General features: G+C 39.2%; 1 protein-coding gene across 1 annotated transcript in view; it reads left to right on the plus strand.

The window, feature by feature from the left end:
* The window catches only part of SPEF2 (sperm flagellar and cilia associated 2), a 164,814-nt gene that overhangs the window by 34,359 nt on the left and 111,467 nt on the right, over positions 1-18,988 (plus strand). Inside the window, exons 8-9 of the mRNA XM_081825990.1 lie at positions 5,456-5,643; positions 8,651-8,819. Of these exons, the coding sequence (XP_081682116.1) occupies positions 5,456-5,643; positions 8,651-8,819 (357 nt within the window). The remainder of the gene's footprint in view (positions 1-5,455; positions 5,644-8,650; positions 8,820-18,988) is intronic.

Raw genomic sequence — 18,988 nt, forward strand, 5'->3', positions numbered from 1 at the left:
TCTAGGTCCTTTTATGGCTCTGAAAATCAAAATATCTAATCTTCCGATCATTTAATACATTAATATTTTTCCTTATCTTTATGTATATATGGATTCTAATCATCAAAATAGATCTATTTTATCAATGGATTATGTAGATTACTTCTTGCCTATTTCCTACTGGAGATAGAGTTCAAATTTATTCAATCTGTTGGTCCAGATTTGATTGAAGAAATACAAAACTCATGTGAGTGGCATTTTATATAGCCTGTCTTTAGTGCCATAAAATAGTCACAAAGCTAGGCTGAATAAAAGAGAAAACCACATAGAAAATAGGAAGGGAATGCTTTATTTATCAGATTTGTGGTTTACACTGTGATATTCCATGAAAATAAATACAGCTTTTGCCAAAAATACGCAGTTTTTAGAAATATCATTTGAAAGTCAGGAAAATGGTGCTTTTGCCTTTTGTAGAATAGACATAGCTGAAATGTTAGGGGTAGGGGTGAAGAACTATACGTCCATGGCTCCATGAATTTGAGCTGTAGGATCCCTGATCTCAAGTGTTCTCTTTAAGAGCTGAATTATCTGGATAATTGTTTCATCCCTCTTTTTTGACAAGAGTGAACTTGAATGGATTGAATAGCATTTGCTTACATTAGAAATGATGTGTTTAGCTAACCTTTTAAGTGCCTGTTGAAAAATATGTTTGCTTCAAGCCCAGTTGATGAAGTACAGAATAGTAAAGCATTTATAGCAGGACTGGGCTCACTGTGATGAGAAGCATTACCTGCTTTTTTCTTTAACTAGGCCTGAACCGACTTCAGAGGACTGGAATATTCAGGCCTGCTAGAGCCTCAGAGACAGAACTGTGAGGTTCTGTAGCATCTGAAAAAATTATATCCCATCCTCTCACAATGAGTGCCTTTCCTGAAAGCTGAGGTATCTGCTTCCCTGGCCCCCCTCTCTGTGAGGTGGCTTGATTTCACGGGTTATCTCCGCAAACACTGAATTTATTACCTCCTACATCAGCAGTGGCTGGTGTGTGAGTAGGAGCCAAAGAAATAAATACTGAATTGAAGCTGCCAAAGGAACACTGTTTCCTTTTCTTCCTAGTCTCATGCACTAAATAAACAAATTAGATTTTGTTCCCCACAGCAGATAATTCTACTGCTTCACTTTTGTGAAGAGGAGAGTTTTTTAAATTGTTTTTATTACTTTTTACTGTTTTTTTAGTTTTTGTTATCATTTGTGGTGGGAGAAGGAGGAGAATTCTAGAAGTACTTTTAAACCTATTACAAATTTTAAAAGTCTGTTAATGGGGTGCCTGGGTGGCTCAGTTAGTTAAGCATCTGACTCTCGATTTTGGCTCAGGTCATGATCTCAGGGTCCTGGGATAAAGCCCTGCATTGGGCTCCACACTCAGTGGGGAGTCTGCTTGGGATTCTCTCCCTCTTCCTCTGCCCCAACCCCTGCTCTCACGCTCTGTCTCTCAAATAAATAAATAAATATTCAAAAAAATTAAAAAATAAAAAGTCTGTTAATGATACAGGCTATTAATAATATCTCATATTATTAATATTAATTATTAATCTGATATTACATGGTCCCTTTCTGTTGAGTTCTGCTGTGGAAGCACTCCTGGTTTTCTTCCTACTTCATTGGCTGCCCCTTCTTGGCCTTCCTTTGTAGGCTCGTTCTCCTCTAATACCAAAACATTTAATGTCAGGGTTCCTTAAAGCTTAATTCTAGGCCTCTTTCTTTGCTCCTCTATGTTATTTCCTTAGACAGTCTCTTAATGCACGACCATGGTATGTAATTGCTGCAATAGACAGACGACTCATGCATATCTTGTCCTTTGCAGTAGAGACCCATATGTTCAACTGCTTTTCGGACATCTCTACTCCTACATCTCAGTGATACCTCAAATTCACCATGTTAAAGCCAAATTTATGACCCTTCTTACTAAACTGGTCTTTTTCAAATTTCCGTATTTCCATAAATGGTGACACTATTTATTCGGTTATGCAAGCGCAAAACTTCAGGATCCACTTGAACCCTACTTCACCCTTTCTAACGTATCCAAAACATCACTAAGTCCTGTCAATTTCATGTACTAAATATCTCTTCAATTTGTCCATTTTTCCCCATGTCTACACCACCAGCCCAGTCTCTACTACTACTCTACTACCACTACTACAGTGGTCTCCTTCGTCCATTTTGAGTGGCTATGAATTAGCAACCACAGTTGGGGTATGCAAGAACATAACATTCTTTATATTCTTTAAATCAGCCTAAGCTTGAACTCCAGCAATCCACCTCTGCCCACAAAAATGCACAGATGCACGGTGCCTCAGGTCACAGACCAAGTCATCAGGGAAACCCTGCAGTCATCAGGCCCAGGCCCAGCCTGTTGCCTTTGAGACCTCAGTTACCCCAGCCCACACATTGCCTCCAGTGGCACATGTCTTCGCAGAGGCTGTTCCAACTTTTGCTGGTCCCTCACATGCTCCCTTCTGAGGCTCTGCTGCTCCCCAGGAAGTGCCAGGGAGTGGGCACACATCTCTTCCTCTTTCTCTTTGCTCTCAAAATCTCCCCTCCTCTCCTCTCCCTTGGAGTGACCTAGATTAATTTGCCTTTGGATAGAGTCCTTTAAAGTGAGGAGGGATTTCCAACAGTTTCTACTTTTCTGTCCTGAAGAAGCTCCCTGAAGCAGGAGTTAAAAAAGACCTGTTAGAAATGAAGGAAGGGGAAATTAGAGATACCTTATACAAATTACCTGCCCTATTATCATCTCCTCCAAATCATCCTCCATTGTGCAGCCAGAGGAATCTTCTTGACTCTCAGATTTGACCATTGCCCTCATACTCAAAAACCCACTCATGGCTTCTCTTCGACGAGATCCCTGCTCATACCTTGCTCCCCTCTGTCTCCCAGACTCTGGCCATCCTGTTCTGTTCTCAGATCTTTGAACAAGTCATTTCTTCTGCTAATCCCCTTCTTCCCTCATGCCTTTCCCCAATTAATCCTCATCTTTCAGAACTCTCTGCACAGGTCACTTCTTATCTAGGTCAAGCCTCCTGTGATGGGCCATACACCATCGTCCTTCCTTGTGACATGTATCATACTGTGCAGGTATACATTTATTGTATGGCTTTTTCACTGCCTCTCCCACTGAATGTAAGCTCTATGAGGAAAGGGATCATGTTTGCTTCTGCTCACTACTGTTTCCCCAGGGCTTAGGCCAATGTCTGGTACATTTCAAGAAAGGCCGGGGGGCGGGGGTAGGAATGATGCAGAAAGGGAGAGAGAGAAGGGAGAGAGAAAAATAGAGAGAGAGAGAAAGAACTTTGTGTTGTCCATCATCAGTTTTTGTCTGTTTTGGTTTTGTATTTAGATTAAATCTGCTTATCTCATCCTTTAAGGTAATTGGGCATCTATTCTATATTAAGTGTTTCTGATTTCAAATTTCTAATCTGCCTATTATTAGTAGTAGTACTTAATTATAATAATATTTAACATTTTTTGAGCATTTATTGTGAGTCCAGCATTGAGCTATGTTTGTCACATGCACATATAATTCTCGCAACAGCCTTTGGAAGTTGACACTATCCTTGTCTACATTTTACACATAAGGGAAACAAGACTTAGAAAGCTCACCTTCACACAGCCTGTGAGTGGTGTAGGCAGGAGCACAGTCAGCTCTAGCCGACTCCAGAGTCTGGGCTCATAACCACCGAGATTGACTACCTCCCACAGACTTCCTTTTTCCTTTTCCTTCTTTCTTTTTTTAGGGCTTCAACCCAGTTTGCTGTAATGTGACAGGAAACTGTGGGTTTAGCACAGGGAGACGGGGTGGGGTAAAGGTAGAAGACTAGTAGCTGTAAAGAAGGAAGAAAGGCACAGAGGGTGGGAGGGAGGGAGACAGCACCCAGGTGAAAGCTGCTGCCTTTCTGTGGGATCATTCCGCGGGTCCCTGTAAGGCTTGGGTCCCTTCCCGCCCGAAACATTTCCACATGCTTTACAGGCACTCTGCAGTCAAGCAACTTCACACCCCATTTTACTGTCACTCCACAAATTCTCATCTGGCTACTCCTGCTCTTTTAGACTCCTCTTCCTCTGACCTCTTCACAGGTGATGAAGCACGCCATAAAGGTTTGTACTGAAATGGTATGCTTTCCCCAGGAAGACTGGGCCCACAGAACAATACAGCAATAACAAATTCTGGTGTGATTCCGGAACTTGCCAAATGTACAGGACTGACCTCAGGGGTCACCCAGCCCAACCTCTTTCCCAATAAAAAGAAAACAAACAAAATAAAACAACAATAACAAAAACAAATGAACCTTCGATTTGGTTCAGTGGACAAAAGCAGTCCATTGTCAGGCATTTAGTCATCTGTGAGTAGTATCATAAGAAATATTTGCCCTGATTGGATGGCTCAGTGAGTTTTTCTGTGTATGCCAAGTCTTTTTAATACCCCACTTCACCCTGAGGACATGGAGGCTAAGGGAGGCTCGGGCTAGGAGCCTAGGACTTGACTTCGGTATACAGGCTGGGGCTTGACTGACGGCAGCTCCTCCAAGGCCCAAGTTCACCTCCATTTTATACTCATCGGGTTAAGTTACAGGAGGCAAGTCTGGTTTCTGGAGCATGTTAGCACAGGATAGAATTTCTCAAGGAGCTGGGATAGCTATTTGAAAAGCAGCATTTAGTCATGCTGAGTTTGACCTTTGCACTTTGTGTGAAGAAAGAGTTTCTCTAAACAAAATAATAGTGCAAACCAAGCAGAGGGTCATGACAAACTGTAAGTATTTCATTACTTTCTGCAGAAATAAATGTTCTCTCTGAGTGAATTTTACCAATTTATTAAGGCTATAACAGCAGAATGTTTTTGTTGTTGTTGTCTAAATACATTTAACATTTGTTGGCACATGTGTGATATTCTCAAGCCAATAATATCAGGGATCTTCCAAAATATTTTCTAAGTATCAGTCAGTATCCTAGAACTCTCATGAAAAGACAGGGGGCACTGGCCGGGCGGAGCAGATATGTCAGGTTAAGGCTCCTAAGATGGGTTCGAAAGGGCCAGCAACGCTGGGGTCTGGCACAAACTTGCCTGTTTCTCTGTGATCCCTGACTCTGACTGTTTGCAAACCATGAACTCAAGGCTTCTTTTTAAACACTTAAGATCCAATTTATCATTAATCTACATTGGGCTTTCCACAGTTAGACCACTGTTCTCTGTATTATATTTTGCTGATAAGATAAGCTAAAGGTGGAATATTTCCAATATCGTCTTTGCCATCATACTCAGTAGTTAATAAGGAGAAAGGCTCTTTCGTGATTAAGTTTTTCTTGGTGTAAAAGTGTGTTTCATTCTACTTAGAAATTTTTTCGCCTATTGAAATGATATTATTTTCACGTGAATCTTCGCACAATTACATTGACTTAAAAACGTCTTTGCCTTTCTTAGGCTTTGGCCAGACAAGCCAAGATTGATTTTGAAGAACAAGCCATCAGAGAGAAGGAAATTCATGAACAGATTGCTGTGGAAAGAGCTCAAGCTCGTTACAAAAAGCATTACACTATATGTGCAGAAATTTTGGATCAAATACTTGATTTGTCCACTAAGGTGGCAGACTACCGAATGTTGACAAATAAGTAAGTGTTGCTTTTTATAATCGTTACAGTAGAGACATCACAGAAAGTGAGAAAGGATAAGATTGTTAATGTGGACACTCAGTTGATAATAGAGACAAAAATTTTTCTTGAAAAAATACTAAGAAGTGGGGTCCAGGATACCTGGATTACTGACTTAATTCACCCACTGATGAGCCTTATTTAAGGTGTATTTATATGTCTTTTAACATTTAAACTTTATGTCTAAATTATAATTTACAAAGATAACTATGATAATTTATTTGAAACACTTGGAACTTCCTAAAAGACTGGAATTATTTGAAGATTACTGGTCATTAAATCTGTTTATTTTCGTTGCACCTTGTTTCTAAAAGGAATTAATGCATTTATAAGGAAATATTCAACAATACAAAATATATTAATAATATGCCAGAATAAGAACAAAGGAAAATCCAAATTAAAGTAGAAAGTTAAGAACAAGGGATAAGCCAGAACACGGTTATATTAGCAGCAGGAGATTTGCCACTTGCTGCAACTGAGCTGCAAATTTTATCTGAGCTTCCTGGTGGTCAAAGTATAAAGGGAAATACAGCCTGTCATGTGTTTTCCATTTTCTGTTCTGGTTCTTTACAAAATACAGAACTTTTCTTGGCACTCAGTTTACAACAATAGTTCACTCATGTGGTACCCTCACCTAAGGTACACTGAGTAGTGCTGTGGATCTAGTGGAGAGTGTCCTCAGCAACATCTTTTGAGCAAATGTATCATCTGGCTTCATAGACTTATTTCTTGTGATACTCTTTGCTGAGAGCTAAAGGGGAATGACATCACAGTAGATCTCAGTGAAAGTGATTCCACAAGGACAAAGATAAGGTGACCCATTTAAATGTGTACACATCTCAAAATTACCTAGACTGAGATCTTCTTGAGAACCCACTGTTTCTCACAGTGGCTGCACCAGTTTACATTCCCGCCAACAGTACACACGGGTTCCCTTTTCTCCACATCCTTACTTTTTATTTCTTCTCTTTTTGATACCAGCCATTCTGATAGGTGTGAGGTGATATCTCATTGTGGTTTTGATTTGCATTTTCCTGATGATTAGTGATGTTGAGCATCTTTTCATGTACCTGTTGGCCATCTTTATGTCTACTTTGGAAAAATGTCTATTCAGATCCTCTGCCCATTTTAAAAATTGGATTGTGTGCTTTTTTTTTTTTTGCTATTGAGTTGTATGAGTTCTTTATATTTTGGATATTATCAGGTATGTGATTTGCAAATGTTTTCCCCCATTCAGTAGATCGCCTTTTCTTTTTGTTGATTGTTTCCTTTGCCTTGCAGAATCTTTTAAGTTGGATAAAGTCACGCTTGCTTATTTTTGCTTTTGTTGCCTTTGCTTTTGGTATCAAATCCAAAAAATCATTGTCAAGACCAAATCAGAGAGCTTACTGCCTATGTTTTCTTTTAGGAGTTTTATGATTTCAGGTCTTACATTAGAGTCTTTAATCCATTTTTTGTGTATTGTATAAGTGTCTTTTAATTGCAATTGAACACAACAGTGACACATATATTATATTAGTCTAGACTGCTATGAGTCAAGATAAACTCATGTTACTTCACTGAACAAGATATTATCAGTATCTATTTTTTTCTAAAGCCCAGGTATATTTTTGGTATCAACCTACTCAGAAGAACTGACTTTTTAGATTGCTTCTTAAAATTATTAATATTCAGATAATAGGATATTAACTAAGCAACTGTAAGATTAAGTTTTGGACAATTTATAAGTTATTAATCACTTCACCATAGAAACCAATGACATTTCAATAATTCTGATGTTATAATATTTCTATGCCTGAGCTTATCAATTTCTAAACTTCCATATCTCTACAAAGTAACCCTTAGCAACTGTAAATATTTTATTAATGGAAAACATAAGGTGATTATATTTGAAATTGTACATGTAATTGAAATACTACTTTTCTTATTGTGGCAAAACATACATAACATAAAATTTACCCTTCTAATCATTTTAGATATACTCTTCAGTGGCATAAGTACATTTACATTATCATGCAACTGTCACCACCATCCATCTCCAGAACTTTTTTATTATTCCAAACTGAAGCGCTGTACACATTTAATAACTCTCCAGCCCCTGATAAACCTTTGTTCTACTTTTGATCTCTGTGAGTTTGTCTATTCTGGGTATCTAATATAAATGAAGTTGTATATGATTTGTTCTTTTAGTGTCTGGCTTATTTCATTTAACCTAATGTCTTCACGTTTCATCCATGTGGCATGTATCAGACTGAAATAAATGAAAAACTACTTGTTTTGTTGTAATTTCAAGCTCTAGTCCAACTATTTCTAGAGAAATGCATCAGAATCATGTCAGACTCTTTCCTTCCTTGCATTTTGTTCTTCTTGAAGCTATTTTTCCATCAGCCTGTCCTGATTACCTCTTAATCATTCATCAGATTTAAGTAGAAATAGTTACTGAAAAGTAATTTTAAAGGTTATCAAATAGACAATGACAATAAAACCACCATACATTTGATTTTTCTATTACAAATTATTTGCAAATGTGGAAACCAGCTGCCATCCTAAAAGGGCTTTGGAAAATACTCAGTCTGTTCATTTTGCACAGGAAGACACTGATAGTAGAGCATTTAAAGGATTTCCTAAGATTGCACAGCCATTTAATGGCATAGCTGGGAATTGTTTTAGAAGAACCTAAGTTTTAGGATAGTGCTCATTATTTTCAGATATATTGTTCTGTTAGTGCACAGTCAATATGAAAGTTTGAGGAACCAGTGGCTTGAAGTAACGTTGATTCATTCAAACCTACTAAGTTTGAAACGTTCTACTAGCCATTAGTAATATACAGTAATAGTAAGTGGAATTCCTAGCCTCAAACAGCAGACCATGGGGAATGAATATGATAATACAAAGACTAAGGTTTAAGGTGTATATTTGACTAACCATTGATTCATCTCAACCTTTTTTTAAATCTTTTTTGCTATAGTATGATTCCATATAAGTTGATGCATGACTGGAAGGAACTGTTTTTTAATGGAAAGCCCATATATGAGCAAGCCTCCATTAAGCATCTACCAGCTAAGCCCTCTGCAGAACAACTTACAGAACTGGATAAGAGGGACTTGCTCAATAGCAATGATTATGAAGAATATAAGGTACTTACTAGTAGGGAATAATGAGAGAGAATGCAACATAATACATGGTGTTTCTTTAACATTAATTTTATGACATGTTATTTTCATCCCTATTAATAAAAATGGACTTTTTATATTTGGCTTTTCCCTTGGTTTAATTTGTATTTATATACTGAGTTTTAAATGCCTAGCCTATTCATAATCTGTTATCTGTTACTCCCAGTAATAGTAGGAGAGTGGTCTGAAAAAAATAAAACATAATACATCATTAGGGCTGATAGATTTTAGAATTTTTTAAATATTTTAATTTATTCATTAGCATTTTCTTTGTATGAGCTGTCTACCTTTGCTACAAAAACCCTTGCATAAAGATATTTCTTTAGTAATTTATTTAAATAGTATGTAGTTTTTAGAGGCATATGGAAGAGTAGAAGGTCTGAGTTTTAGGAGTAGCATAGATTCAAGCAAAACATTATTGAGAGATTTGAAAAAGTGAGGGGTGACACTTGTCCTTAAAGAGCTGCTTAAAAGCCTTTGGGGTCAGGCAGACCAAGGTAAAACCTAGGCAGCCTGGGAGAGACTCAGTTTCCCAAGTTATGAAACGGGGATAAAAACATACCTACTTTATTTTGTTGTTATGAAACTTATTTAAGGTAATACATGTTAAATACTTAGTCAAGTGCACTGCATGTTGGATACAAATAGTACATATTAATTTCTTTCCTCACCGCCCTGCTCTCCCCACTGAATTTCATCTCACCTTTAGGAAGAAAGATGTAAAATTAATAGCTATCAGATGGCAGTTCTAGGTAAATACGAATCAATGGAATGAAGAATGAGGCCCATGATTTTATCACTGAATGACATTTAGAAGGGTAGTAAGTGCAACATGAAAAATTGAGAAGGAAGAATGATTTGACCTAATCATTTGCTGATATTTAGCAAATACACAGTAAATGTTTGTCAAAAGGATGCATGAATAAAATGAATGAATGACAATGAACAGGGCAAAGTGTGAAATAGCACTAATATGTAAATATTGAAAAAAGATAGATTTATGGGGGCAGCTGGGTGGTTCAGTTGGTTAAGTATCCGACTTTTGATCTCAGCTCAGGTCTTGATTTGGGGTGGTGGGCTCAAGTCCCACTCTGGGCTCCATGCTGGACATGGAGCCTACTTAAAATAAAAAAATTTTAAAAATTTTTAAAAAGATAAATTTATGATAAAATGATAAAGAAAAAAGTGAGTTTATGACAAATTGAATGTACATCATTGTAATTGGATGAATCTATATTTGTATCATTAAGAGAATTTTTATTTAAGAATTGACTAGAACTTTACGGGATATCCATGCATATTTATGTTGTATGGTTGTGGAATATAGTAGATCTAGTGTGTCAACCTAAAATATCATGCTACATAATAAATGCTCTGACAATAGTAAAATATGTGAAGGTATTTTTTTCTGTTGTAAATTAAAAGTCATTTTATTTGACAGATTTTACTAATGTATAGAATATTTATTTCTAAGCATTTTCTTTAACAGCTCTATCTACTCTATTCTTATTGCTTTCATAAATCAGGAGACCTGGTAGTCTGCAGCTTAGCAAAGATTTGCCTTTCTAACTTTTTTCTTGTTTGGGAAATCATTACCACAGGAGCATGCTTGTCTTACCCACATCCTGAAGCAGCTGGTATGTTTCTTTTGCAGGAAATTATAAACTTTTGTTAGGAGTATGTGACCGTCTAGCAATACAGTTTATTTTGTTTATAGCCTTTGCTGTTTTCCTAGAAATGAAAATTACCCTAGGATTTCTGATATATGTTTATATGCTCTGTTCCTTTTGACTGCATGATAGAAAATAGACCATACACAGGTATTAGGATATTACTGTAAACTATCCTATTATCATTCCGTTATTAGACCTTTTGTCTCTTTAGAAACTTGTTATATGTTCCTGCATATAAGTAAAAAATAAATGCTTCAACTTGTAAACTATTATCTGGCGTAAATAGCCTTTCATAGGAGGAAGAGGGGCAACAATTGGCGGCTTAGCTAAAGGAAACCATTGTCCACATTTATCACTGCTAAATGTACTCAGGATTTTTAATCCTTCAAGTAAATGCATAACTTAGAAATTAGTCTCCGAAGGGTTTACATTCTTAGCATACTCTATTGTTGCACCCAGACCCAGCATCCTGAAAGAACGGATACATCCGGGCTTCGAGCCCACACTTTTAAAGCTCTGTCAGCGTAAGCTATGTTGCTTAAAATTTTTAAATATTACACCTAGAAATAGGCATAAAAACAAATTTTTGCTCATGTACACATCTTATAGAGGCTAAAATTTGACCCTTATCGCTTAACATCATTTCCTAAATCATCACTTTATAAACTGGGTACACATGAGAGAGGTCTAGTTTAAGAATGGTCTGGCCAAGAACATCATTTATCTCTCCCAAGAGGAAGCAGGAACAGCCTCATGGAGCAGCCAGGACATCCACTGTTATAGGATAACCATGAGCTATTCAGCCGAGAGTGGGGAGGAGACTGAAGACCCAGTGGACATGGGCAGCAGCCTAAGCCAGGAGCCCAAATGCTTGAGAGCATCAGCCGTTCCAGAACATCCCCACCCAACAGCTAGTGGTTCTCGACTGTGCAGTGGACTCCTCCTAGTAAATCCCAAACTTCCCCAGATGCAGGTCCCTGTCATGATTCTTACTGGCAAATTACCCAGAATTCCATAGCATTTGATTTTTAGAGCAGCTGCTTATTAGCAGTTACCTACTGAATGAGTTTGGGAGTTACTAAAATTGGGTCTTCATAAACTAAAATTTGGCCATGCCTTCTTGAAGACACAGATTTTTCTAAGTCTCCGCCACAAAGCACTTGGCAATTTGTGGAGATCTGCTGCGCATGCCCACAAACAAGTTGTAGTTGGAATTACCATTTTGGAAGAAGGATCATCAATGTTGTTGCAAGCTGGTCATGGTTTTTAACTGCTGTGATTTTTGTTTTTAATGAAAACTTGCTGTTTAAATTCACGATCAGTTGAGGTTACTTGGTTGTTGGGTTAACCCTACAGTGTGTGTTGTAATGCACATTTTTATCAATAACACTTTTGGCTTATGATTTTCCACTAACTGGACTTTGAAGATGTGCTTGTATATGTTATGGTTTAACACCAATACTTCTGTCACTGCAGCAGATGTATACATACCCATCTCCAAATTTGTTTATACAATGGCTTATTACCGGTCTTTTTCCCCTGGAGAATAGGAATGTGAGACTAAATGGGCCATGGATTGTTTCTTTCCTACATAAGTCTCATCTGATTTGCTTGACCCAAAGACTCCAGATTCTATCTTGTTCTTACTCTTTAACTCCAGACTTTAGTATTGATCCAATGGCTTTCTAGACTCAGCTTCTGACAGTAGATCTCCAGCTTAGCTCTTGCCTTGTTCCCTGGTTTCCCAGTGAATGACCCAGTCTTCGCAGTGTATTATTTAATCAGTTCCCTTATGAATAGAATACTAACTTGAAGCCTGTATCACTCAAGTGATATGGGTAACTGACTCAAGTACACTGATTAATTTTAGTAGATATTGTGAATAGGTCATTATTATTTTTATTTACTTAAAAGATATGTGTTGTATTAGCTCAGGCTGCAATAAGAAAATACTATAGACTGGGTGGCTTAAACAACAGGAATTCATTTCTCACAGTTCCAGAAAGTCCAAGTTCAGGATGCCAGCTAATTCAGTTCTTTGGTGAGGACTCTCTTCCTGACTTGCTGATGGCTACCTCGCTGTGTCCTTACATGAACAGAGAGAGAGAGAACTCTGGTCTGCCTTCTTAAAGGACCCTAATCCCATCACGGGGGCCCCAATCTCATAAACTCTTCTAAACCTAATTACTTCCCCAAAGCTCTGCCTCCAAATACCATCACAGTGGGGTTAAGGCCTCAACATATGAATTTTGGAGGCACACAATTCATTTCATAACATACATGTTTATTCAGGACACATAAAATGTCTCAAAGTACAAACTTGCCAGTCAAGTATAGGAACCCTTGATTTCAAATGAAATTGTTTTATTGCTGTTTATCCCCTGCTGAGAAAGAAGTCTTAACACCTTGTCTTTTGACTATGGAGATATGTTTATATCTTTTGTTTCTAGACCTGCAGGAATGTAGCCTTTTAAATAGAGTAAGCAGTTGCTTTCACATTCTTGGTTGAGATGTTCTGTTAGGCATTCTACTTTGAAACTTCTGCCTGCCATTGTACCTATGCCCCACATTATCACTCATTTGGATTAAGACTTCAGAGGTATCTGTTAAAATACAAACACTTCCCAAGATAAGGAACAAGAATCATGATCAACATCCAAATAGCTAGGAAAGAAGTTTAATACTGAAAGGAATGTTCTCACTATCATTCTAGTTTAGTTTGTATGTCATACATTTCATAGCTTCAGTTTCTTCTGCCCTTTTGCTTAGAGTTTTGCCTCCAACCCCCTAAATTTCTCCCATAATAGTAAGGCTACCCGGCTGGACTTTTCGGACTAAGCCTCATTATGTGGCTGTGTCTTGGTGAAATCACAAGTATGCCCTAGAATAGTGATTCATGTAGTCATCCATAGTGATAATAACTTACAGAACAGAATGTCCATGTATTGGTTTTCAAAAGGAGCCATAGTTGCCCTAGGCCTGTGGTAGCCAAGAAACAAGGCTGTCTTCTAACTGCTGTGGATCAAGGGTTTCAGAGAGCTGGAATAGGTTTGGCAGAAGTCTGGGACTTCTGTCTGTGGGGTGAGGGAATGGAAGGAGACCTTAGGTCACAGGAAGGGTATTTCACTTTAAATGACTAGAACTGGTGACAACCTAACTTCATTAGAGAACCATGGTAGGAATGGTTGAATTAAGGTATCAAGTCCAAGGCATTAGACCAGAATTAAGAAACGGTTTACAAAGCCAAAGGATTGGTACCCAGATAGAATGAGGGGTGAGAAGGATATAGTCAAGGAAGAAGAATTTTGGATGGCTGACATGAATAAAACTAGAGTGAATGTCCACCACCCATTTTTATTTGCTCTTGATCACATAGATTAGGGAGAAGCCAGTCTTCTTCTAGGCTCCCTCTCATCTGGGGTCAGGCAAGACAAAGGATGGTTAAGGCCTCCCTGGGCTTCCTACCACTGATTTACTGGTTCATCCTCTACCTACGTTGCTAACTACAGGAGCTAGTTTCTATGCATCAAGTCCAGCTTATCTTCAATTAGTTACTCAGACTGCCCACCTAATATTTTAGAACAGGCTTTGAAGATCTGAACTCTAAAACTATGTCTTGTCAGCTAAATATAACAAGAACACACGAAGTTGTTAATCTCAAGAAACTTGAATGGACCCAAGAAAGTCTGAATTTTGTTGTGGGGCAGATGTATTGGGTTAAGAACCAGAAACCCTCCCACCTGGAAGACCCTCCTACCCCACCCCTCCTACCCAGTGCCCAGGGCCTGTCAGTTATATTCTTTGGTACACTGGACTTACCGTAGTCTTTCACATATTGAGCAGTCACTTCTAAGCTTTTTTTGGGTGGTCTATACCTCTGTAAGTAACCTTAGCAGTGAAGCAAAGAAAATAGAATGCACTAGTCATTACTATGAGAAGAGGGTATTCTGTGTGGAAAAATTCTACATGAATTTTTGAGTGACAAGATAGGTAGACCAAATCACGTGTCTACACACTCTGTGATAGAGAAATTCCAGCCAAGTCTGTCTAACTGTCCCTGACTGGGCAATGGCAGCAGATAGGTGAATTCAGATGTAGAAGCTTCTGGAAAATTTACCTGAGTAGCAAGACCACAGAAATTATTATAGAAGTGATCTTGAGAGAGACTACCACCTCCCTGATGAAGACAACATGGCTTGAGCAACTAAGGAATGAAATTTACTATTTTTTATGAGGACAGCCACCACCACCAGAATTGTTTGGCAGCCCTGGCATAGGGAGGGCTCTGATATAAAGTACAGTATGATGCTATCCCAAGGGCATTTGGGGTCAGGAGAAATGCAAGCCTTAGAGTCTCAATTTGTTCTAACTCCAGGCAATTGTGCTTTGAAAAACATTGGGCTAGACACAGCTGCTGTAATTCCCAGTGTGCCATGTTTAATGCCTTAGAAGGGCCTTGGTGACTTTCCAGAGCAGAGAATGGAGCCAGGAGTAGGAACCTGCCATTTTGGGGTAAATCAGCTACTCTCCCATTGATCCTCTCAGTGAGTCACTGTGAATGTGTCTGAAATCAGAATGCTAAGTAAGTAGAAGCCCCTGCCTATTGTTTGCTCGTTTGTCATTGAATTTCAACAGCACTGAAATATAAGTTTTTAAGACAGAGGAGCTCTCAGAATGACTTACTCTCAGTTACCCCTACTAATCAAACCTACAAGACAAAGTATCAGCCCCATGATTCTGGCTGCCTAATACACAAGTCATCAGTTGCTCAAAAGTTTTAGGAAAAGAAGCCTGCCACTGGTTGCAAGTGCTGAGCATTCTGAACCTCCGGATTTGTTACCAGCCAGAGTGATTGGATTGCAGAATGAGGTGCCAGGCTCCCCCAAGTGTAGGCCAGTAAGCTTTGACAGTGAGCAGCACCACATGCTAGGTAATTGACCATGACCAACTTGAATTCCCCTTTAAAAATAAGTACAAGGTAGATGGACTCTGTTGCCCTAGGTCTTCTTTTGTGCAAAGCTAGAATTAAACACATCTGTTTTCATAGTAATAGATCAGATTGGGGAAGCCTACTGCTGGGACAGAAATGGTCAGATTTCTGAGTAAAAGCCATTATTTGATTAGGACCAGTTCTTCAGATTTGCTGATGAATTGGAGTTAACCATGAGATTGATTGATAGACAGGCATTGATGACTCAGTTCTGCTCTGGCCAGAACAGTCTTCAGCTCAGCATGGCAGGGGAAGTAGAGTTAACCTCTTCCTTCCCCTCATTACCATGAGCCACACTTGTACTTCCTAATGGTAGATAATGGCGTGGCCCTGTCTGAGCACTCTAGCGCAGAAGGGTGTGGAGGCATACCTTCTCTGGAGGTGCATGTCCCTGGCCAATGTCAGCGTGAGGTGTGCATCCCCACTTCCCTGATTTCTCTGGAATCTGAAGGCCAGGCTGTTTGGCCAGAAGGTATGGTCAGGAAGCTGATAATACTCAGACCTGACTGGAGGTCAGATGACTCAGAAGAGCTGCCAAGCTCACTCAGCAGGGCCAGTTCATCTTTTCAACTTGTTCTGAGACCTTTGATCTGGGCCCCTGCACAGAGCCCATTCCATAACAGCTCCTGGACGAGAAGTCAGAATTCAGTTGCACATCAGCCTGCTGCTATGTCTTCTCTTCCTCCTTGTCAAAAGCAGTATAAGGCACTATCAATCCTTTCCATTGGAACCTGGCTATCAAAGGAGTACCATACAGTGGTCAAGAAACCCTCTAGGGCTGCCAGGTTACATGAGCCAAACTCTCCATCAGACAAGACATCCAACTACCCCTTCTGTTTCTCCTGAGAATTCTGGCTGGTTGTCAGGAATTTTTAAATCTAAATTACAGATTTTGGCAATTCCTCCAGATTCCCTCAGGATTTTGGTGTGGTTGGAGGATAGAAAGCTTAGGAAGGAGAGAAAAAGAACACAGCCTCTGAAAGCTACCAAGTTTTGCCCTAGTTCTTCCCTGTGGAGTATGGCTTTTTTCTGAGTGCCAGATTTCCCAAGCACTGTACCTGGAATATGGCCACTTGACTTTCCATGTTGTCACAGTTGTAAATGTGCTTCTATAATATTGGATTCTCTCTGGTAGGAGACAGGACAGATCCAGACTCGAGGTCAGCCAGGAGAGCTGGGGCCAGGGGTTGAATTCTTGGAGCTAGAACCAAGATGGTCAGGATAATTTACCTGAATTAGCTGAAAACAGGAAGAGACAGAGATGGGCTTAAGCCCAGGCCTTTGAATACTCCAATGATCAAAGCTGAGATTGGGTGAGAACCAGACTATAAAATGAAAACAAAGGCGGCAGGCTGGAAGTGAGGCAGAACTGGAACAGAACAGGACTCACATTAAGGGCCTGGAAACAAAGTAAGGAAGCCCTAGGCAGTTGCCACAAGTAGAGCTGGAATGCCTGCAGCTTATTTTTTATTGTCTGCCAGTCTGGGGTACACAGTTGGGTCAACCTAGTTTAGCAGACCCAAGATAAATGGCCAGTTAGGAATATGAAATTAACCAGGTCACAAACAGCTTGCCATCATAGAGTGGCTCTTACTACCCATTCACACAGGCTGCTCTTATCTACTCCAGGACCCTGAGAAATCTCTGGCGGAGCTTCTTACAAAATCCCAAAGTTATAAGTTATTTAAATTTACTGCATTTTCACTGGGATGCTGTGTGCTGCCAAAAAAAAAAAAAAAAAAAAAGGATACCTTGATTTAATGGAGAAGCTCCCTCAAAATCATACTGCCAGCCATAACTTCTAGAAATGCTTGCAGGATTAGCTCATTTCATACATGATGTGTGGGTTCTTGTTAACTTCTTTGAGGATGATGTTTTCTGATCTCGTTCCTAGACGTTGGGTTGGGATGTGTCTAAGTCCTCTTTGTACTTAATCAAAATTACTAAAACGTAATATCCATGTATTCACTCATTTATTCAGTTCACATATAGCCTATACCACTGATTGCTTGATTGATTCATTAATTCAGTCAATAAATATTGACTATCTACTATGTGCCAGCACTGTTCTAAGTACTGGGGATATGAAGTTGATTAAGATGGAGATCCTTACCTCCTGGTGCTCACAGTTTAGTGGAGATGAGAAAAAAAAAATTCCAGAGCATGATGTTAAGTGTGGATAAGCACAGGAGGTTATGGGAACACTGGAAGGGGTGATTTTCAGCTGAGTTGTAAAGTATGAGCAAAATCGTATTTCAGGTATCACAGACTGCATCACTTCCTCACTTCTTGCAGAGTGGTGTGCAAGAAAAAGTCTGCCATAGGAGATGAAAGGTTAAGGCAGCTCGAATATCGGTATGATGGAGTTGTGGTGCATCAGCTGTACTCTGAAAGGAGCATAGCCTCCTTTTGTGGAGTTACTACCTGTGGTGTTTTTCAAAGACAGTTTATTGGAAGCTTCCATCTTAAGTCCTTTGGCTACACTGTACCAAGACAATCTGTCCAATGTTGGTTTTATTATATGGGTTAAAAGATTGCATTTCAGAAAAACCCAAGCAGGTGTCAAAAACACTTTAAGTGTTGTGTTCCCTAAGAAGATCTCTTTTTTTTAAATTTTATTTTATTATGTTGTGTTAATCACCATACATTACATCATTAGTTTTTGATGTAGTGTTCCATGATTGCGTATAACACCCAGTGCTCCATTCAATACATGCCCTCTTTAAAACCCATCACCAGGCTAACCCTTTCCCCCACCTCCCTCCCCTCTAGAACCCTCAGTTTGTTTCTCAGAGTCCATAGTCTCTCATGGTTTATCTCCCCCTCTGGTTTCTCCCCCCTTAATTTTTCCCTTCTTATTATCTTTTTTTTTTTTTAACATATAATGTATTACTTGTTTCAGAGGTACAGGTCTGTGATTCATCAATCTTACACAATTCACAGCGTTCACCATAGTTCATCCATCTCACCCCCCACCACTCCAGCAACCCTCAGTTTGTTTCCTGAGATTAAGAATTCCTCATATCAGTGACATCATATGATACATGTCTTTCTCTGACTTATTTCGCTCAGCATAATACCCTCCAATTCCATCCACATCATTGCAAATGGCAAGATTTTGTTTTATTTTGATGGCTGCATAATATTCCATTGTATATATATACCACATCTTCTTTATCCATTCATCTGTTGATGGACATCTTGGCTCTTTCCATAGTTTGGCTATTGGAGACATTGCTGCTATAAACATTGAGGTGCATGTACCCCTTCGGATCACTACATTTGTATCTTTGGGGTAAATACCCAGTAGTGCAATTGCTGGGTCATAGGGCAGCTCTATTTTCAACTTTTTGAGGAACCCCCATACTGTTTTCCAGAGTGGCTGCACAAGCTTGCATTCCCACCAACAGTGTAGGAGGGTTCCCCTTTCTCCACATCCTCGCCAACATCTGTCATTTCCTGACTTGTTA

The sequence above is a fragment of the Leptonychotes weddellii genome, chromosome 7 (genome assembly GCF_054177405.1).
Source record: "Leptonychotes weddellii isolate Sample4059 chromosome 7, ASM5417740v2, whole genome shotgun sequence".
In the NCBI taxonomy this organism is placed as follows: Eukaryota; Metazoa; Chordata; class Mammalia; order Carnivora; family Phocidae; genus Leptonychotes; species Leptonychotes weddellii.